General features: G+C 34.2%; 1 protein-coding gene across 1 annotated transcript; it reads right to left on the bottom strand.

Moving 5' to 3' along the window:
* Positions 1–1,178: 1,178 nt before the first annotated feature.
* On the bottom strand, positions 1,179–7,506 carry LOC145053952 (uncharacterized). Its single transcript, XM_079002078.1, has 2 exons — positions 6,338–7,506; positions 1,179–1,742 (listed from the first exon to the last, which is right to left on the bottom strand). The coding sequence occupies exons 1-2, from the start codon at positions 7,433–7,435 to the stop codon at positions 1,353–1,355; spliced, it is 1,488 nt and encodes a 495-aa protein (XP_078858204.1). The 5' UTR covers positions 7,436–7,506; the 3' UTR covers positions 1,179–1,352.
* Positions 7,507–23,941: the final 16,435 nt, after the last annotated feature.

Here is a 23,941-nt window from a genome sequence, read left to right as displayed (position 1 = left end):
CTTTATGTCAATTTAGTGTCACTTTAAATAAAAACATACTTCCTGAAAACAATTTAAGTAAAACAGAACATTGGAGCAATTTGTGTGAACGACACATTTGACAATGGTGATTTCAGCAAAAAAATACCAGATGCCAGCAAGAATTACAGATTCATTATCGATTTCAGCAAGAAAACATTGATTTCTCCCAGAAATCGTGGATTTCATCGTATTTGGGGAGAGAAAAAGGAAAAAATAAAAAACGATACATACATGAAGCCGACCTCTGATGTGCGACAGTGGCGCCGTATGCGTGGGAGGCTGGCACCGAAGGTATGGGAGGGTGGCGCCGGAGTTCCGAAGGGCAGCGATGGCAGCGGCTGACGGAGGTGGGACGTATGGCGGCAAAAGATTACAGGTAATCGTAGTGTGTTGGTAGGGAAGAGGGGTCGGTCGTATGAAATAGAAAAGAGAAGAGGGAAGTCGCTTAGGGCAAAATAAGAATACACGCCTTTTTTCTTTTTCAAATACAATCTCATGTCCGAAATATTAAGAGGCTTTTGAAATATTAAGAGACAGAAAATAAGATGCTAACAAATGGACTGAATCTGCATTTTTTATTTTTTATTTGTATGTTATTTCAATATTTGTTGTCAAAGCAGCACCGTACAAAACTATGATTTTAAAAAATAGAATATGTTTTTAGAATTTAGTAACCGTGTAATACATGAGTTTAAACCTAATAAGTATATAACTGAAATTTACCGGAGCGAACTCGCGAAGAACTACTAGCAAAATCATAATAAACATTTCCCCACATGTATCTAATAGAAACCACATCAAGAGGCTATAAGTTGGTTTCCTGAATTGAAAGAAAGGTAATACAATTATCATACATAACTTTCTCACCCAAGTCCTTTTATCCGGTTTGTGTACATGAATATTCAATGAAAAAAAATTCATTGACATCCACAACCTCCATGTTTCATAATAATTTCGTAAATGTTGGACTCGCACTCTTGCATAGAGTACCCCATAGCTTGTGAATCTTTTATTGCAATTCACTTTCACAACAAACGCATGCTATGAATCAATTCATAGAACAACTTTGCACAACATAAACTCTTTTCCATATGTAATCATTCCATAAATATTTCAGTCATTTAAGCTACATAATTTTAGTTGTTTTGAAATTAATATATGAAATCATGTGATACGATACTTTGTTTACTAACCAAATCTTCCTGCGCCATTAAAAGCATACCACTAAGTTGTTCGAAAAATAGTATACATTTTCCTCAAAGCATGAATGCTCAAATTCAAAACAATGATGTTAAAAGAACTTATAATTTATGTAATGAAAATTGAACATATTAGCTACAAGCACACTTGGTAGGAATTATGATTCCTTTTGAGGCCTCTTCAAATTTTCTGATTTTAACTTCATTAAGAACCTTGGATGTCCATTCACGAAAATAAGTCGAGTTGTATCCAATTCTACCATTCTTATAAATGGACATACAACGACGATCATCATCAGGGAAGGGACAATTTTCGCCATCTGTGTCTCGCCATGACCCTTCATATTTCATCCCAGACCAACTAGCTATCCATTTGTAGACAAATTGACCGACACCGGCTAATTTGAGCCAACCCTTTGGGTAAAGCTCCATCACACTACTGTTTCTATCCATTAAGAAGATGTTAGTCAATTGTGCGCCGTGTGGAGAAACTAATATGTCTGTTAATCCCATTAACTTTACCTGTATTATTCGTTCAGAACCAAACATTACATATTTTATACATAATTTTACAAAATATATAGAGATGATTATAAAACAACCATTTAACTTCGAGAATATAATGCAATTATCCAATTTTTCTATTTCTAAAATCTAAACATACATATTTTAGATTTGAATATATGTTTATTTTATTTCGATAAATACAAAAATGTGAGATCATTTACGTTAATTTTTAAAAATAATTTTGTTAATTTTGTATTTATCCCGATATTTATGAGTACTAAATACATGTCAAAGTGCTTCTTGATAAAGTTATCTATGAGAAGCGTTGAAATTTGTAACAATTTAGAATAAAAAATTGGGGTTTTTTCTTAAAACGAGATAGTTTTAGTGGATGAAGATTGCCGGGTTGAAAATGATGGGTCTTCATTGATGAACCCTTTTGAAGTAAGGTTAATCTTTTAAAATTCAAATGATGACTGGTAAATTCTATTAGGCCATCCGTTATACCCACCACTAACCACTATAGTGGTGGGTGCCACCTAATCACCACATTCAACCACTAAACCTATGGGATACCCACCATAATATTCTTTTTATTTTTTAATTTTTAAATTAAAATATATATATTTTTTAATTAATTAAAATGTAGAGAGAGGTAGAGAGAGATAGAGAGACATGGAGAGAGAAAAAAAGTTATTGGATGTTGTTGTCCATGCTCCCCACCACAATTGACCACGAATTTTTCCACCACTAGCCACCACTAAGAGTATGGGGTGGTGTTCACATTTTTTGTTCGTGGACACATAGACCACGAACATACTCGTTATAAGTATACCATAAGGCCTTATTCCTTCAAATACAATCAAAGGTACATTTAGAATATTTATTTTACATTATTAATTATATAAAAACCAACATTTGCGTGTTGGATTTTTATATATAGTTTTTTGCCGTTCAAAAACAAATAAGCGAAAATATCTATAAATCGCGAATTACCTCACGTATAATCTTATATATCATTTTTTTTACTTTTACTCAATTATGTTGTTTCTAAAATATAATCACATATCATTATAATGCGATAAATCATTGATTCAAGACCGAGAAGTGAAGAACCGATGACGTGGCTATACACTGGAGTCCGGAGCGCAGATGGAATCGACAGCGACAAGTGGGGTCACGTCGGAGATCGTCGATGGTTCAACTTTTGGGGGTGAACGTGGAGGTGAATGTGAATGATAATTTTTGCCGATGGAGCGTCGATGGTTCCTGGATTTGGGAGAAAGGCGGGTGAAGAAGAGTGATAGAAGCAGACCTTAGAGGAGAAATGGAAGGATCTGGAGGCCGATAGAGATAAGGTAAAGAAGAAAGAGCGAAGGCAAAAGCAACACGTGTCCACAAAAAATATGGATATTGATAGAAAACGAACCTAAAGACGAAATTTAAACATATATATACATAGAGGATCATTTCCGCCAAAAAAGACCCAGGTTCACTATTCAAAATGGTGCTCATATATATATATATATATATATATATATATATATATATATATATATATATATATATATATATATATATATATATGTTAGGGCAAGTGGTATGGGCACTACAACGCCGTTAAGACTGATGTGGCATGCCTATAACGCTGTGATAACATCAAAAATACCACCTCCAAATCTTGTTAAGGCATTTCTCGTGATAACGACAACAAGCTGAAAGTTTGCAACGGAAAATTCATACAATTAAATCTTTTATTCTCTTCTTTTCTCTCTACTTCTTAACAAGTTATAACATATGCACATCATCCCCACTTCTAGTTATTTTTGTGTTGTCATGTAATGTGTCAATTTTTGGTGTTATAACATTGGACCCATACCCAATGCCCTTAGGAATATTTTAATCAATATTTTTTATTTAAATATTAAAACTTTTATCAATACAAATAGGAAAAACAAAATTGAACTGTTTACACATATACACCCACCAATTACTCTTAAATTTATTCCTTTTGTTCACAATGTAACTTGAACTTTTAACAACTTGGAGATGAACAATTATCATAAATGACATGAGCTAGGCTACAAAACCTTTTGTACAAAACGTTATGGTTTTGGTTTTAGATTTATTTTAAAAAAGAAATTAAATATCTTTCTGCCTTTTTTTCTACTTTATTTTAATACTCATGTGAAAAATAACAAGTGTTAAATCTTAATAAAATTAATTATATTTTTGAACACTTGTCATCATTTCAAATGAATAGAAAAATAATTAAGAATACAATTATAAGGATATTTAATTTCTCCTTTTAAAAAGATTGTTTTAATCTTTATTTTATATATTATTTTCTATTACTTATTAATTATAGTAGAAACATATGAAATTCTAACACATCCAACTTAACCTATCATCTGCATGTCCAAATAGGTGTCCTTTTTACTCTGTGTTCCTATTAGTGCCATGATTCATATCACCATCTCCCTCCATCTATTTCCAGGCCAACACTCACATCAACGACAACCTAAATCCAATAGTCTTTTGCAGGGTGTGTAGGATGAGATGGTCCCTTTGTTAGTTTTATATTATTTAAACCCGTAAATTAGGTAAAAAAAATATATATAACAAATGGTAAAGTAGTTTTTTTATATCGACTAAGAACCAAGTTCTAAAAAACTCGTCGTGGTTTCGTGGTGGCATGTTATGGTTCCAAGGCTTGTATATATCTCCATGTTTTAACAAAATATCGTCTAAAATCATATATATATATATATATATATATATATATATATATATATATATATATATATATACAAAATTTCCGTCTTAAGACACGCCTTACAAACCACATGGTGCATCATGGCTTATAAAAACTTGAGGCTTGACATTACCGTCAAGTCATGCCTATCGTTATTTGGAACCTTGCTAAGAACTAATACTATTATTTTTTGAAACAAAAGGAAAGTATGTGATTCTGGCCAAACATATAAACTATTTAAGGGATATATATATATATATATATATATATATATATATATATATATATATATATATATATATATATATATATATATAAAATTTATTAAAATTATAATATTCGTTAACAATTATAAATTAATTGTTGATGTGTAAATGGATTATAAGAATATTGTTATTTTAATAACACGAGCCACAATTGCCAAAGTTGATGTGGGATAATTTCAAAAAACTAATGTGATATACCTAAAATATTATGTTATTTAATGTGGTGCTAACACACCATGAGTTATCCTAACGTGGAGTGTGTTATAACTTATGAACATCATTCCCACCTTATGTTAAGCATATACGGCGTTATAGACTGTGCAGTGACTAAAGAACCTCAAAGTATTTTCTCTTTCATTGTTTAGTTTTTTTCTCTCTACCTTTCTCTGTATTAATATTATTTTTAAATTAAAAAAAAAATTAAGAGTATTTGGGATGGTAAAATACTAAGAGTGGTAGGTATTTTTTAGAGTAAATTGTTTGAAACGGTGATAATGTAATCATGTAATCCTAAGATAACAAACTCTTTTGTGTGAAGGTGTTATATATAAGGACGAACAAAGGAGGTGTCCCGATGTGAGAAAACAATTCCTCAAGTTTTATAGGTGCAAATCTTTATTTACTTAAAATCCGTCGGAAATTACTCACAGATATATTGGAAATCAATCTTAAGTCCTAATAAGTATAAATCTAATGTAATTCGGTCAACGAAATCCGTTTAGCGAAGGATTACAAAATCTATCGTCGAAGATAATCTTTATTTGTAATAGTGAAACGATTAAAAAAAATTTAAGCAGCCCTTAATATTCTTTGTGACTTCGCTCCTATGGTTGTACACATTAGGCCGGACGAAGCATCACGGGAAGAGAATGCGAAAGGTGTTCCCGTACATTGGAATGGAGTGGGGGATAGAGACCCCGCATTCTCTTTTCTGTTTTGATTGGTTAGATTTTTTTTTAGTTTTTTAATATTTATTAAATTATATATTTATTAAGTAATTATAAAAAATATGATTTTTAATTCTTACAAAATTAATATAATATTTGTATGAAATATATATTTATATAAAAAAAATGAAATCATTTCCATACACACCTCAAGTATACGGTTTAGACGTTTAGTGAGTGAATAAAAATTATGAGAAAAACTGACGTGGACCAAAAAATGAGGGATTGTTTGTGAACACACCTTGAGGTCTTGTAAGTTATAACTTTACACTAAAGTCATTCACAATGGGAGTTCTATAAGGGTTTAATAGAATAAATATGAATATAATAAAGAGGAGAGAGAGTGTGGAGTTGAATGGCCATATAATGGTTCAATGGATTTGTAATGGAAATTTATGAATTTTTTAAGAATTTAAATGAATGTATATATTCTTTTTCCTACTTGGCATTTCATACAACTCTCCAAGGGTTTAATCAATTGGAGATGGCCTAAGATGGATGACGTTATATATTGCTGACATGTCATATATTTCTGCCAATGTGCTTTTTGTTCTAAAATTTCGAATTGTATTTTTCGCTAACAAATATTCATGCAATCGATAATCAATTTTTCCGAGGTTAAAATAGACATTTTATACTAACCTGTTCACAGATGGTAAGATTACTGGAATACGCCACCCTCAAACGGCAGTTCTCCACCTTCTCACACTCCTTTTCAAAAATCTCCACCACCGCCGTCTCATTTCTAAACGATCTCGGCCCCGTTCTCATCAACAACGTCAACCCAATCTCGCCGTCGGTACGATCCACTTCAGCACCACACATCAACCTCGCCTTACATCGAATCAGATCATAAACCTCCATCCTCCTCTCCCTCGACATCCCACCTTCGTTATGCCTCATCACCACCGCCTCCTCATAACAAAACGTCGACTGCTCATCGCCGCCGTCATCGAACTTCTCAATGTTCATTTCCCCACCGAACGTCGCCTCCATAAGCGTATTCAACCACGGGCTCATTCCAGTCCGAACCTCACCCCAGTGGTATAAAATCCACCGAGTGGGCAGTGCGCACTGGTGTTTTAAATGCCACGCAACGAACGGGAAAAGGGATGATAATCCGTGCCAGATGTTACTGAAATCGTAGTGGTTGTAGGATACGAACGTCCGGCCGGTGACCAGGGTGGCGTTTTTGGGTAGGAATCCAGGGTACGCTAGAGCATAGTAGTTCCATGATCCGTCGTGATTGTCGTGACCCTTGATGCAGAGAATCCGGCCATCGGATGACTTTGAAGGGAATTGTTGGTATTGAACCTCACCTTCTTCATGTGTGTCGTAGAGCGAGCTCATGAACCATGTGTGGCCCACGAGGGCGGCGTTTGAGAACCTGAGGTCTTTCAATGGAAGGAAAGTAACGGATTCTCGAAGCTTATCGCCCATGGATTCGAGATCTGGAGCGCATGATGAAGGAGAGTCGTCGTTGGTTGTCAGTTTTTCTTGCCAGTTATGGAGGAAGGAGAGGGTATTAGGTGAAGATGGTAATGGAGTTTGGAGGATTTGAATGTGGAAGACGACGAAAAGGGTAACGCAGATTGAGCAAAGGTAGACGGAGAGTTTTGGCGAGAAGAAAGATGAGCGGTTGGTGACGACGGCGGTGGCGCGTGGTGACTGTTTGTGGTGGTATGGCATTTCTAAATTTGGGGTGGTGGAATTTTGGTGGGGAGAGGGCACTGCGGTCATTGTAAGGAGATTGAGTATGAGTTTGCAATTAGAATTTAAGGCAAGTGAAAAATATTAATAAAATAATTTCATTCACAATGGATTGCAAAAGAAGTGTATTTGTATATAAAGAAGAGAAATAGAAGTGTTTTAATGCTATCAACTTGTTAAAAAAATCATTTTTATATTTATAATTTATTGTTAACAAATGTTTTGAAATATTATTTACTTTTTTAATTTCTTTAATAATCGTGTTCATTGTGGTTTTTGAGTAGTTTTTGACCAACAAGTTGTTGGGTTTTCAGGCATGAAAGCATGATACAAGAAATAAAAATATATAACAAAATGTGGGAAAAGGTACAATTCCATTACCAGATCAAGCCATCGTCATAATTTCCACACCTTTACCGCTTTACGTACAATGATTCGAATGGTTAACTAATATATGTTGATTTCTATAGATATATTTAAATTAATATATTATAATGCTTTTTTTTATGCCGTTAAAAAATAAAAATAATAAGTTTTATATTTTAAATCAAAACAAAAATCTAGTACTAAAATAAAATTAGTTATAACATTGTTTGAGATACAAAAGTATAGTTGGAAACAAAGACTTCATGGATTTGATTTATTGCATCTTCTTTTTATTCTAATGAAAGAATAATTTTATTATTTTTGACATGTATTAGATCTTTTAATGAATGTATATTTTATTTTTCTTTTATCATTTGTCATCCTGTTATGTCTTATAATTATTATTTGTCAATTGTCAACCTATTAATTATAAATTATGAATTTTAAATTTCTCACTTTATATACATTAAATTAATAGCATTAAAATAAAATTAATATAATTTATAAAGTACTATAATTTCACATATTTATTTAAATCAATGATAATAATTTTATATAACCAAAAAAATCTCTTAATTAATAATTTATTTAAAATAATTGATTAATAATTTAGCATTTTTAGCATAAAAATTTATTTAACTTTATAACTGTGGTTCCTACGGGTTATAAACTAGTATATATATATATATATATATATATATATATATATATATATATATATATATATATATATATATATATATATTAAATCTAAAAAGTATATCATATATTGCAAAGATTTTTCACTCTTATATGAATATTTTGAGAATAAAATCCAAATTCTGTGCATGCATTAATTATAAGTGAGGGTTGTAAATTACTTGTGAAGGGTTGGCATAACGTATATGCAAGAACTCTCGCAATTTTAGGATTCTTTTTTAAGTTGAAGCAAGCTAATTAAAAAGGCTCCAAATCTCTATAAATTAAATATTCTTTTTGTTCGTTAATAGCTCTTTTAGTTGACTAAATATATAATAAAAGAACAGGTTTTATAAGTAAAATATAAAAGATGGTAACTAATTATGTATTTTTAAATACGATGCATATAGGATCCGAAATATAGTCCTCATCGACTCATGGTTGCTCTTCGGAGATGAATATGATATGGGAAAGAAATAAAGGAAATACTTGTTAATTTTTTGGAAAGAAAATATGGACTATGTAATGTAAATATATGTGGATCCATAAGATTGTCTCTTTAAAAGAGCTTTTGTGGAGAAAAGAGGAACTCCAAAATATATAGTCACTTATAAGACCGTGTTGCACCGATGTGAAATACACTGACATTTTCTTTAAGAGTCGGAGACTCAATAAAGATAAAACGGGATGTGTTGAACCAAGGGGGTGCAGGACGCAAACTCTGATACCATGTAAATATATGTGGAGCCCAATATTGTCTCTCCAAAAGAGTCATTATGGAGACAAGGGAACTCAAACATATATAACTTATAAGACTATGTTGTACCAATGTGGGATTCACTAACACTCCTCTCAGAGTCGGAGGCTAGATAAGGATAAATAGGGATATGCTGAACCACGGGGGTGCAAGACACTAACTCTAATACCATGTAAATATATGTGGAGTGTTGGAGGAATTAGTGTTTATGTTGGAGATTTGGATATTCTTCGGATCGTGTGAACACTTTCCGAACTGATAATTCTACTAGATGCCTAGGTTGCAAGAAATTCAGTCTAGGATAATCCAAGAGGACACTTACGAATCTCGGCACAAAAATCGTAAGTCAAATTTCTAGAAGGATTCTATGTTCGTCAAAAGAAAAAGAGAGCTAATAATTGTGTGTATCTTATCAAATAGAAGACTCGTTTATATAATAAACGAGATTAGGGTTTACCTCTTAGGGTTAGTCGTCATGGGATGCTTTGGAAGCAAGCCAGGAAATCCGGAATTTAATGAGGATTTAAGGTTTCCAAAACTAACGAATTTCGTTAGTTTTGCCATAATCACCCTCAAGAATTTCATTTTACCACTATGTTTCTATATGTAAAATTTGGGTTGGCCGTCAGCGGGACCCTAGCCAGGGGCTCTGCCCCTTGGACCCTGCTAAGGGCGCTACCCCCGACCCCGACTTGTCGTCGAACTGGCTTCTAATTTGATCTTATACAAGTGTGCACTCTGCACAAACCCCGACATATATTAGGGTACAAATCACGAAGCCCCTTAGCTCACATGTTAGTTCCAATTACATAAAATGACATTGTGACACTAAAATCACCAACATGGAGCCCTAAGATTGTCTCTCCAAAAGAGCCCTTATGGAGATAAGGGAAACTCCAACATATATAACTACTTATAAGACTGTGTTGCACTAATGTAGCCTCCACATATATTTACATGGTATCAGAGTCGGCGTCTCGCACCTTCGTGGCTCAACACATCCCTGTTTATCCTCATCGAATCTCTGACTTTAAGGGGGTGTATTAGTGTATACCACATCGGTGGGACACAATCTTATAAGTGGATATATATGTTGGAGTTTCCCTTCTCTCCACAAGGGCTCTTTTGGAGAGACAGTCTTGGGGCTCTGCATATATTTACATGGTATCATGTAAATATGGATGTGTTGAAACCACGTGGTATAGGACATCGACTCTGATACCATGTAAATATATGTGGAGCCCAAGATTGTCTCTCTAAAAGAGCCTTTACGGAGAGAAGGGTAACTCCAACATATATGGCCGATTATAAGATCATGGCGTACTGATGTGGGATATACTAACATACTAAATACTCTTTTATTATTTAACTCTCTATGATTCAGTGTTCCTGTTATATTGTAACACCCAGATCCCGAGGTAATTAAATCATTTAAGCATTTAAGGTCGCCATAGTGTAGGGGGAAGGCGCCACGACATGGTGCTTCAAGAAAAATCATGGGATCATTTAAGGTCGCCACAGTGTGACATTATATGGCCATGGTGTGGCAGCTGGCAAATGACAAACCTTATTTCTGTGTTTTGCTCCATATTTAAAGGAATGATAAGGCTAGGGTTTGCCCACCCTCAGCCTCCATCAACCTCTTTGATATTTTAAAAACCCTAATCATTTCCTCCTTTGTTTGAACATTATTTTGGTATTTTTGAAGCCATTAAAGAAAGGAAGAAGAAGAAGTAAGCTTTGAATCTGCAAGCAAGCTCTCATCCTCGCTGTAGCAACCTCCTAGATTCTTGTAAGTCCTCAAAAATAGAACATTTATGCTTTAAGTGACTAGATCTAGCTATCTTGTCCTGTCACATCCCCAAACTAGAACGGCGGAAACGTCTAGGGGTGGATGACTTTCATGTACAGTATCATAACAAATGAATAGTAGTGATCAAAGCATTACAACCATCATATTGATAAAAAATAATTTTACATTGTATTCAAATCGTTGTTTGTTTGATGCCAAATACAAATGACAATAATATATTACGTGACGCTGATATGCTCTATCTTCAAAAACCTTTTTGGTTACCTATTCACTGATTTCCTGAGAATACAAGTGATTTTGAAAAGTGTCAACAATTAAGTTGGTGAGTTCATAAGCGTTTTGTATGAGAGAAAAATCGGTAGCTTTTCCTTGTAAAATGATAGAATGTGCTTTTAGAAAATCCAATACTTTCTTTAAAAAAGAGTTGTAAGTCTTAACCCAAGACTTGAAAATGTGAGTAGTGATGTACTGGAAAATAGTATTATGAAGTTTTATCTTTATATAAAACTACTTGAATGTATGTTAACCCCGTAAACCAAATGTATTGTTAATACCCCCATGTGAGTTATCATAACCATGCTAATGACTAGTTGGCATGCTATGACGTTCTTCAGGCGTCGAAATTGTAGACATTTGTCACCCTAGACTGGCCGGTCTAACTGTAGCTGACAGCTTAGGTGCAAGATTGTCAATCCGGTATAGATTTATACACAACTGTCACACTCTCCCTATAAAAGACGATGGTTATAATTCAGGACTTAGTGTGTACTCTGGTGGGTACGGTGAAGCCAAATGTCTCACAAAATTGTATTCACCGGTTTACGTATAGTGTACTGAAAACCCTTTTTTCTTGTAAATGAATGCATTACTCTTCCATAGTGGTCACATAGGATAAAAATAATTATGCCTTTAAATAATTATTTGTTTCTTCCAAAATGATAATGTAGTGTTTGTGACTCCCAAACTATACCAATTATAGTTTATTATGTTTGTTTGTTAAGACTATTTATATAATCATTTATATAAATTATTAGTAGTTATCTTGTCTAGATGTTTGTAAAAGATTATGTCATAAAACTTACATCTAACATAAGTATGAAAAATTCCATTTCAAACTTTTGCCCCATTTTTAACAGTGTTTTTGGTCTAGCTTCAAAATGTATGGTCAAAACAACATATTTTGGGTTGTATCCCACAAAAATGGTGAAATAACTAAAATATAGCTATTTTTGTTGGAAAAACCATATATTGATAAAAAGATCATTGTAGTTTTGTAATCATAACTTTTCTTATGATTATATAACATAGTCTATATTCTGTTTTTGTTAGTTTTGCATCTCAAAACTAATAAAATCACAAATATTTGTCTAAAAGCTAGTGATAACCATATTTCATGCAAATAATGTTTTATATTTAACATAGAGATGAAACTGATGGGTTTCGAGCAATACATCATTCCTATGGTGTACATGCAAACCCTAATAGCTTTTGGATCTAATTTGTCTAATGAAAATGCAATTGGATATCCAAAGCTATAAACCCTAGATCTAGCATACAATTAATCATATTAACAGAAAATAGGGTTTAGATCTAACCTTTGATTGTTATGTAGCAATAACAATCTAATCCTTGGCTTTAGAAAGTTTAGTGCCTCAAGTGTTGCACCTCTAATGGAGTCACAAACACCACTAAGCAACAAGAATGATTAGGAGAAGAGAAGAGGCGCTCAAAAACATCTGGAAACCCTAATCCTAGTGTTAGCCACGTTTTTGGTGCATAGGGAGCCTTTATATACATGTAGGCTATTAGGGTTTACAACTAGGAAACCCTAATCTGGCTGCTTAAGCCCTAAGCAACCCATGGACTCCTTTCACATATCCCTTGGACGAATTCCTTATGGGCTTCCCATAGAATTCGTCCAACCTGTATTATTTAGGTAATCCATAGCCCAATCGCAATTATCTAATAATATCAAATCCAGTCCCCTAAGTTTAATTAATCTCTTTTAGCCACAAAATTAATTCTTAATTAATTCTTGACTAATATTAATTAAACAATATGGTTTCTCCTTTAATATATTACAATATGATTTGGGATAATCTTATAAAAACCCAACATATTTTCGTCAAAGTCTTAAAAAACCACTATATTATTTTTTTTTGTACGTTAAAACCCTTATATTTTTTAAAATGTATCATTTAAGGCGTTAAGCTCGGTAAATCCTAGATAACCAAAAATGTTAGGTACTCGATTCTTAACGTTTCTATTGTTACAATTCATTAGATTAAAAAAAAATTAAAAATATGAGGGTTTAAATGCACTAAAAAAAATAATGTAATGGTTTTTTTAATCCTTTCATGAAAATAAAGTAGGTTTTTCTAAACTCAGAAAACCTTAAATAAGAATTTAAGAAAAATAATATAGTGGTTTTTTTAAGCATTTGGTGAAAATATGTTGGGTTTTTCTAAGATTTTCCCATATGATTTCTCATAATATATTGATAAATCATAATTAAACCTTTCTCTCCTTAACTTATCCTACAAATTGCTATGGTGAAGGCAACCCAAAAGGACCATGCTCATAATCGGGTCAAGTACATACCAAAATAGTTATGGACTTAGACACTAATCCAACAGTCTCCCACTTGGATAAGTCTAATAGCTATTTTTCGTATGACTTCAGAACCTGATCAGCAATCATAGCTTTCAAAAGCCGTTGTCAACTCTGATATTATCAGATACGCGTGTCCTTTAGATTAGGTATCATATATTCCTCCATTCTCAAGATATCGTATAGACATAAGACATGAATTTTAATCATTCTCTCTATACTGTTTCCCGACTTCCGATTTATGACGACTGACAACAAACTACAATTAAACACATCAACTTAGTCTCGGCTTGGCCAAGCGCTTAAGTGTCATCACTAAATCATCGAGGGGCCCACAGATATCACTTTTATCCCACTTTGGGTAAAAGGAATTGAACACACAACAATAAGTTTTATAACACCAAGTTACTGGTGCGTTTACTTATTATAATGTGTAACCGACCAGCAAATAACAACTCACACGTCTCGGTATCAAGAATATACAATATTATCGACTCACAATCACTCGTGATAAAATCCATGAAGTGATTCTTGTGAGCGTGGGTTTAATCCAATCCTTTAATCTTATCAAAGCACTCATGAACCCTGCAGCAAACTTGTGCTATGTTTAAAACTCTTCAGACAATCTACAGACTCTTCATGATAGTCTTCCTTCATACCTACTTCCAACGTATGACCGACTGTGGAGGTTCGAATAACCCAGTTATTCTGGAAGTCAAAACATGCAAACTGAAACACAACTATAATACTTAATCCTATATGGCCCAAAACTTGTGGGAGTAAATAAAACACTTTTGTTTAAACACCATATTGATTACTCATTATTCATCGTTTACTGCTTCAGAAAATCAACTTATTACTCAAATTACAACAATAGCCATCCCATGCACAAGCATGCACACTATGTTTCCTATGGTCCTTACTTTGTGAAATAGATCAATTTAAATAATTTTCCAATGATGCTCATTTCACAATTCTCAATCCTTATCATTAGCGTTAGAACACAAGGTTCTTGTCACTACTAGAATATGATAGATTCTAACATTTTATGCAACAATCCTTTTGCAAAGTCATAGCACAAAAGTCACCAAGACTTGGCCAATGAAATTACAAAGTACTCTATCAGAAATTGTTACAAGACAATTCCATAGACGTGAAGTCTCACATTCAAAGTACATTCCTTTGAACATCCTTCTTGCATAAAATTTTCTAATCTAGACTCTCAATATCCAACTCCCAATATGGAAACATTTCCATATTTTCGATACGACAACTTATTCTTAATAGAATCTTATCTATTCGTAATAATGTCGATATGGTCCATCCAATACCATACTTCCAACTACTCACAAGCGACCAATCCTCAGCGAAATTAGGGTCGTCCTTTGATAGTTGTTTAATTATTTTAGTCAAAACCGATTCTAGTCCTTTTTCCCTCTTAATGCGCTAGACATTTGGAAAATTTTAGAATGGTCAAATATTATAGCATTTGCAATCGATCCTATATCCAAAGCGTATGGGACACAATGCATAATGTCTTACATAAAGATATGATACTTTATCAATCTTCTGCCATAATATTTTATGTGTTACGTTTTCACAATTCGAACTATGAAGAGGGATGCCGTAATCATAATCGAAATTTGAGAACACACTATGTATCATTTGACTATATTTATTAAAATTTCTCAATCTAAGCTTTAGATTTTGAAACGAAGTATAATATTCTCTCCCTTAATTATAGCAAAACAACTTTTCAACCCATGCAACTTTGCAAATTTAATCTTTGTTTTTCTATAATTAATATTGCTAACTTGCAATACTTTCCATAATAATCATACAAGCATAACACTTATGCTCCCACTATCATGATGATTATTATCATATATATAAGCATAACACTTATGCTCCCACTAGCTTTGACATGTATTCATAAAACAGTTGAACTTCCAGAAAACAATGCCTATTGAATTTCTGAAGTTCATATTTCTAATACCAGATGCTTCGATAAGCCTTTATCTAAGCTTCTTAAACTTATACACCCTTGCCTTAGACGGCTCATATGTGTGTCTAAACAATTCAGAACTTATATCAATAAGTCCCAAATGTTAGACTAATTGCCAAATCTCACAATTTGAACTATGGAAAGGGATGTCGTAACCATAATCGAATCTGAGAATACAATTCTCACAATTTGTATCTTCTTAAAATCTCTCTTAGTGAAAGCATTTCCTCATAGTCATTTTCACGAAGGAGGGAATCTTATGACACTTAGATTTTATGATGTGTGAGTTCCTATCCATGTGAATTTTCCAAAACCAAAGTTTGCGACAAATACAATCTCATATGGACTGAACTTTCTTAATCTTGATTTCTTGCCTTATGGTAACACGAGTGCCCAGCATGTCTTCCAAGTAGCTTAGCAACTTATCCTTACATATCAATGTACTTTCCATCAATCAACGTTCTTTGTCTTTATGCATTCAAATGAGAACTCATAGAACTCAGATACATAATTTACTCAATTGGAATGGCACAGAAACAAAATAATGTCAACACGATAGGTTGTAAACCTCAAGTCGTGTGCTAGTGATGATCGACAAGGTTTATTATTGATTTGTTCTTGAAATCTTTTTCAAGATCATTAAAACTCCCACTAACCTCTTGACATATATGATTCTCTTGTCAGGAAACTTTCCTAGACAAAACAAATATTCAAGAGTTAGTGTAGTTCTTATCAAGACAAAAAACTTCACATAATTGGTCCTAGTTGGTCTTTGTCTTATTCAAGACAACACTACATACCAATTTCAAATGTGCAAGAATAAGAAAAGTTTTCCAAATTCCACATTTTTTGAGTGTTATAAACCTACTAAAGACTTTTCACTCAATTTGCAATCTTGGAGTATGACTCTAAGATTCGATATTGGAACGAAGTATGATTGACTTCTTGATTTAACCATATCCACAATTCTCGATTCCTCTTCTTAGACATACAAATGTACTAAGACTGACTTAGAGGACCAATTCAGATATGGTTCTTAATCATTAAGACTTTATCATAAAACACAATAAAAGGTACTCTCCCTTCTTCTTAGAATGGAGAACTTTTATCTTTTTGCCTACTAGATTCTTCTTATTCGTTCTGCTATTCATTGAAACTTTTTCAATCAACTCAAAATTACACTTAATCTTATAAGTATAATCATATTTACTAAACTTTAGTAAATCATGACGAATATCTTTATCACTCTTGTGGTGGACTTGATCAATGTAGAATCTTGTATACTCGATCTCCTAGTCCTTCACTTGACACTCTGTCAAAAAATTAGTCTCATTTCCAAATATGAAATTTTTCATTCATCACACAACCAAGTTGTATGATTCCAAGTTTCTGTCCAATTGAAACTTGGGCGATGAGAAACTCTCCCTATTTGTAAATTCTCGACATTTCCACAAATAACATAATTAAGAATCAAATTCATTATTGCTAATAATAGAAACCTTCAAACATCAATTTTTCATACACGCCGTTGCAAGGATAAATAAATAAGATAAAATCAAAATTTATTTTATTGTGGAAAAATTTGTCCTTACAATGCAATTCAATTGAAAAACTATGTTATTACATATTTCTTAGAAATCTATTCTAACTCCAAGTAGTAGCTCAAGAATCCAATCTTCAAGCAATGCGATCGAAATCCATTTCTTCACGATTAGATTCAGCTCACTTCTTCCCTTAAGCTCCTCTCTTTTCTTCGATCCTACAAAACATCAAAATGATATCTTATCACATCATGAATTAAGAATCTAGAATAGGAACTTAAAAGAGCCAGATAGTGGATTTCATACCTGAAGAGGAGTGATAACACTAGACTCTCCCATCTCTTAGATCTCTCAGGTAGATAGGGTAGCTTCGTCTCCAATGCCCCTTCTCTTGGCAATAAAAGCAAATCGACTCCTTTGGAATGACACGAGGAACTATCTCAGAGTTTACCTTTTCTGGATCTCCAATGTCATCATTTTCAATGTCCATTGAAGTTTGGGAGTTTGATTCACCAGACAAATTTGTTTGACCAGCACGCCAAATCATTGCTGATTCAGCAGCTATAAGCAAATAGGTGAGATCAATGATGGTCACGTCATGTTCCATCATATAATACTCTCTTACGAACTCACTATATGATTCAGGAAATGACTGAAGAACCCAGTCAACAGCCAACATCTCTGAGATATCGACACCCAACATCCTTAACCTATCAATGTGTGACTTCATCTTTAAGACGTGTGCACACACAGACTTTCCATCTTCATGCTTAATTGCCAATAGGGCTTGAGTGAGCTTGAACTTTTCAAGCCTTCGAACTTGTGGGTCAGGGAGAAAAATAGGAGGAGGTGGGGGGAGTGAAGCATGATCTCTGGTTCCTCGATCATATCGTGGAATATCATCTTCATTTGGAAAACTTATTCCATGGGATTTGGGAAGACCATTGTTAGATTCATACAACTACAAAATGGGAGAAAATTCAAGTTAAGTTGATTGGAATCCTTGATGTAACACCCAAATGAAACATCGAGGATAGGATCCAACACAATACTCTACAACCTAGAAAAGGGATGTCGTAATCTAGTCGCAGAATATTTGAAGGTAGGTAAATGACGATTTACCAATTTCCACCATGAAAAACGAAAAGGAAGTTTAAGTTTTAAATGAATTGAAACTCCTAGATCTTTTGAGACTCATTGAACTTTTCAATGGCATGTTTAATCCTGATTATGCCCTACTATTTGTGACTGGGATGCCGAGGATCACAAATAAGGTGTGAATAATCATACGATCGAATCACGTGGTGCACTTAATGTTACTATCACCTAATCAATGTGCCGGTTAGCCACACACGCTCCATTGATCTATGACAAACATCGAGTCACCCTTTGCTACCAATGTCATCCCCAAATTAGTGTGACGGTTAACCACACATGCTCCACTAACGTTTGACAAGGGTACGAAGTGTAATTCCATGGATTAGCATACAATTTCACATTTTGCCTAAAGTAACTATGATTTGGGAATTTGTAAAGCATTTAGTTACTTTGTACTTCATTATACTTATAATGGAAGGTTTCTGTCTTATCCTACCGGTTCGGCTAACGACCCTCCACTAGTCAAGAGTGTGGTGGGTAAGAGTGGATACCCATTCAATCGCTATTTTATAGGCAATTTCCTTAAACACCCCTTATAGACCAGCTTCGTGAATGAGGCCTACTAACGGTAAGACCGATGCTTTACTCATATATATATATATATATATATATATATATATATATATATATATATATATATATATATAATATTAGACTTTTAATGCTACATATATATAGTATAAGGTGTATTTTACACTTTTAAAATACTAGGTGGTCTAATTTAGCAAATTATACTTTTAATTTATTTAAATGTAAACCAAAACTTTATGGGTTTATTAAATCTCTTTTAATTATATACTTTAATTAATTAATAAAACCATAAGGGTGTAAATTGAACTTTTCAAATTACTTGGGTTTTAGAATTTAAAATTTCAATTAAGACTTTTAATTAATTTTAAAATTCAAAACTTGAGGGCAAGTTTTGAAACCTTTCAAAACATTAAGGTTCAACTATTTAAATTTTAAAACTAAAACTATTAAGCTCAAATTTAAACTATGAAACCTAAAGGGTTAATTTGAAACTTTTCCAAACTTTATCAAGAATATTCTAGATCACAAAATTCAAATAAGGCAATTATCTAATTTCGACCTAGTCCAATTTCTTGCAAGATAATTCACCTAATAATTCAAATAATCAAATTTATCATATAAGAAAATAATTGTTTAATTAATATGAAGTTATCTTTTATTTTGGCAATGATAATCATCCAATATCATAAAAATCTTATTTATATAAATAAAAAACGTTTTGGTAACTATCCTACAGCCAAAGATGCACAAAATCCCGAAATTACCTCTTTCTGACCAGCTGACTCGTCGAGTACACCATGGACTCGGCGAGTCCAGCCCCTAGAAACCCTAATTTTCGATTTTCAAGCAAGAATAATCCATTATAGCATCAAATCCATCAAACAAACAGCCTAGTCTCTAATACTACTGATGGGTTTCAAGCAATACATCATTCCTATGGTGTACATGCTAACCCTAATAGCTTTTGGATCTAGTTTGTCTAAAGAACATGCAATTGGATATCCAAATCGATAAACCCTAGATCTAGCATACAATTAATCATATTAACACAAAATAGGGTTTAGATCTAACCTTTGATTGTTATATAGCAATAACAATCTAATCCTTGGCTTTGGAAAGCTTAGTGCCTCAAGTGTTGCACCTCTAATGGAGTCACAAACACCACTAAGCAACAAGAATGATTAGGAGAAGAGAAGAGGCACTCAAAAACGTCTAGAAACCCTAATCCTAATGTTAGCCACGTTTTTGGTGCATAAGGAGCCTTTATATACATGTAGGCTATTACGGTTTACAACTAGGAAACCCTAATCTGGCTGTTTAAGCCCTAAGCAGCCCATGGACTCATTTCACATATCCCTTCGACGAATTCCTTATGAGCTTCCCATAGAATTCGTCCAACCTATATTATTTAGGTAATCCATAGCCCAATTGCAATTATCTTATAATTACAAATCCAGTCCCCTAAGTTTAATTAATCTCTTTTAGCCATAAAATTAATTCTTAATTAATTCTTGACTAATATTAATTAAACAATATGATTTCTCCTTTAATATATTATTCTCATAATATATTGATAAATCATAATTAAACCTTTCTCTCCTTAATTCATCCTACAAATTGCTATGGTGAAGGCAACCCAAAAGGACCATGCTCATAATCGGGTCAAGTACATACCAAAATAGTTATGGACTTAGACACTAATCTAATAGAAACATGCAAGTATATGTGTGATAAACCAAACGTTACTTGTATTCCTGCCCCCCTAAAACATCAAAAACTCAAAAAATATAGGGGTATGAACTCACCTTGAGTGTGGTTGGGGTTGGTTGAAGGGATGAGGGTGAAGATCTTTAAGCCTAGAACACTTGAAGTGGTTGAAGATCTCCTTAAAAATGGTCTTATCCTATGGGTTTAACACATAATAATGTGTGTAAATAAAATGAATCTAACATGAAAATGTGTAAAAACACTAAATTAGCAAGAACTACTTACCAAAATTCTAGAAATCAACTTGGAGGATTAACCCTTGGAAGCTTTGGACTTGATTCTTGAGAGAAAATGGGGCACTTCGAAAATGGTGGGGTGAGGTTGGGGTGTTCTCGGGCAAGTTAAGGAGGGAAAGGTGAGGTGACATTTGCATTGTTATTTGCTAGATAAATGTTTTGCTACATGATGGGTAATGTTCTATATTGGAAATGCTGAAACATCAAGTCACAAAGTCAACACTTATTTTCTCTTCTTTCCCACCAAGAACCCTTTAGCACCACCGAAATCATATGTGATTTCGGTCTAGAACCACCGAGATCACCTAGTGATTTCGATCCATGTACCAACCAAGATCACATGGTGATTTTGGTTCATGTGCCAACAAAAATCCCAAATGTTTTGAGTCCTAAGTCGTTGACTTGTTGACTTTAGTTGACTCTTGTTGCTTCGTTTGACTTTTGTTGGATCCAAAATCGACAATTGTCACATGTCCCTTAATCTTCATGTTCTTGATCATTGGGTGGTGAGATCTCATTAAGTTTGCTACTTTATGAATCTCCATGCCATTTAGGGTGTATGGTGCCTTGGATCTAAAGTATTAGTGAGCTTTGATGCCATGCATGGATCTTTGGGTCATAAACCCTCATTTTGACCTAATAAGGGTCCAAGACATGCATTGGACATGTATGTATGGAAAGTAAGGGTTTTTATGTGGTTATAAGATGCTAGAAATGTTTGTGGAAGTGTGGATGTAGTAGTCTTCAAGAGGAATTGCTTAATGGGTTAAGCAAAGTTATGTTTTTGCCCTATCTAGACCTAGAAGTGAGATCTCTATCTCTTGGAGGGTCTAAATGGATAAAGTTGGAAACTTTATCCACTTGAACCTTAGAATGGACCATAGCTGAGCTTTGAAGCTCTTGAAGTTAGGGAAAATTGACTTAATGGTTTAAGTTATCCACACCAGTCCCCACAGTGTGGCTTAGGTTGCCATGTCGTGGTGACTAGACACATTTGTTTCTTCGACTAGCAGCCAAGGCGTGGCCAAGGATCGCCACGATATAGTGACTAGCTCGAGTTGACTTTGAGTTTTGACCATTAATCGTTAACTTTGACCTAGGGGCATTTTGGGTATTTTGAGCTGTAGTTGAGTTTAGGTCATTGTTTGTCGTATAGGTGATCTGTAGATTTGGCATTTAGAGCAACGTTATTTTCTGCTATCTTCTCAGATTATGAGGCAAGTCTCATCATTGTACTCGTGGGTCGAAGGCACTAATGACGACCTATTCAGTTATGTATTCTGGTATATAGGATGTTGCTATATTGTAGTGATTTATTTGATCTATATGATTATCTGTTTGTTGGTTATATGTTTATCTGTTGCATATGTCGACATAATGTGGTTGGGTTGAGGTTGTACGTATTTGTTCTGTCGGCCAACAAACCCGGTGGTAATCCAACCGGGAGGTTGTGGACCAGAGTGTCAATCTAATCGGGAGATTATGGGCAGTGACAATCTAATTTGGAATTTGTAGGCCAAAGTGGCAATCCAACCGGGAGGTTGTGGGCCATGGTAATCCAGTAGGGAGACTGTGGACCCAACATGCATTATGTATATGTGTATGGTTATGTGTGGTAATTGGGGAAACTCACTAAGCTTTGGCTTACGGTTTAATGTTCGTGTTTCAGATACTTCAGATAATCGGGGCAATGAGAAGGCTTATTCGCGCACATCCTTCAGTTTTTATGAGATTTGATTTTGGGATACTGTGATTTGTGTATTTACACTTTGGAAACTATGATTTGTAAACATTTATGGGTTTTGTTTGTTTTTGAAAAATAAATATTTTACTTGAGTTTTGGGATGTTACACATATTCTTTAACTTAACTACCACTCAATCTCCATAACTTACATGGTAACAATCACCTGCTAACACAAATCCATTAAGAGTAAAAAATGAACCATGAATGGCAGTATAAATGGAAAACTTGTGAAAAGTGATTATCGATTTAAACTGTCATTTAAAGTTCACTTTTCATTCTCTATGGATATGTGTTAGTTGATGGTTGTTACCAGATAAGGTATGGAGGTTGGGTGATAGTTAGGTTAAAGAATATGATAGGAACACCAACATAATAGGAACACTTATAGAGTACATCTTACCATGATACATACAATATAGAAGGAACGTAGATAGTTTGAAGTAGTCAGTAAACGATAGGGGGGCACTTAGTCCAACTTTACATCCCTAAAAATTTGAAAACATTGATTTTATTTGTTTATAATAAAAGATGTGTTAAAATTAGAAATGATTTGTTAATAATATGTAACGCCTAGTTATAGGTATGTATTTTAAATAAGAATTATTTGTTTTTGCAAGAGGACTCGACGAGTTGGAGGCCTTAAACTCGTCGAGTAGGTATAGGATAAGTTTGGATGCAGGACTTGAAGTCTATTCGACGAGTAGAGGAGCCTCAACTCGACGAGTAGGACTGCCAGAGTGAAACCCTAATCCTTAGGGTTTGTACCCTATTAAAAGACCTTAACATCCCATTTTGGCCTCCCTTATCGCCTCCATTAGTCCAGAAAACCCTACAATAATAGCTACCATGCGAGTATCGACCACCCTCCCTTCGAGATGTTGTATGGGAGGAAGTGCATGAGCCCGATATACCGGGGAGAGGTTGGGCATAGGGTCATGGGGAGTACCGAAGTGGTGCTCAAGACGACGGAGAGGATACAACAGGTCAGGAGCAGTCTTCAGACTGATTAGAGTTGGCAGAAGAGCTACGCCGACAGACGCCGATTGGACTTGGATTTCCAGGTCGGGGATAAGGTTCTCCTGAAGGTGTCACCTTGGAAAGGTTTCATCTGGTTCAGGAAGTGGGGCAAGTTGGGCCCCAGGTACACTGGTCCTTTTAGAGTGGCAGCCCGGGTGGGCAAGGTGGCGTATAGATGAAGTGCCTGGTAATACATCGAGCAGCTGGTAGCCATCCTCGACAGGAAGACGAAGGGTCTGAGGAAAAAGAAGGTCGAGTTGGTAAAGGTGCAATGGTAGAACCGCAAGGGCTGAGAATGAACTTGGGAACTAG

Source organism: Lactuca serriola, chromosome 5, assembly GCF_051521515.1.
Source record: "Lactuca serriola cultivar US96UC23 chromosome 5, Lser_US96UC23_V15, whole genome shotgun sequence".
NCBI classification, from domain to species: Eukaryota; Viridiplantae; Streptophyta; class Magnoliopsida; order Asterales; family Asteraceae; genus Lactuca; species Lactuca serriola.
This window is presented reverse-complemented; position numbering and strand designations above follow the sequence as displayed.

What these genes read in the sequence shown, in the direction of transcription:
- LOC145053952 (XM_079002078.1), bottom strand. Translation starts at nt 7,435, where the DNA reads ATGACCGCAGTGCCCTCTCCCCACCAAAATTCCACCACCCCAAATTTA. An exon ending in ATCTTACCATCTGTGAACAG is followed by an intron (nt 1,743 to 6,337) that starts GTTAGTATAAAA and finishes CGAATAATACAG; the next exon opens with GTAAAGTTAATGGGATTAAC.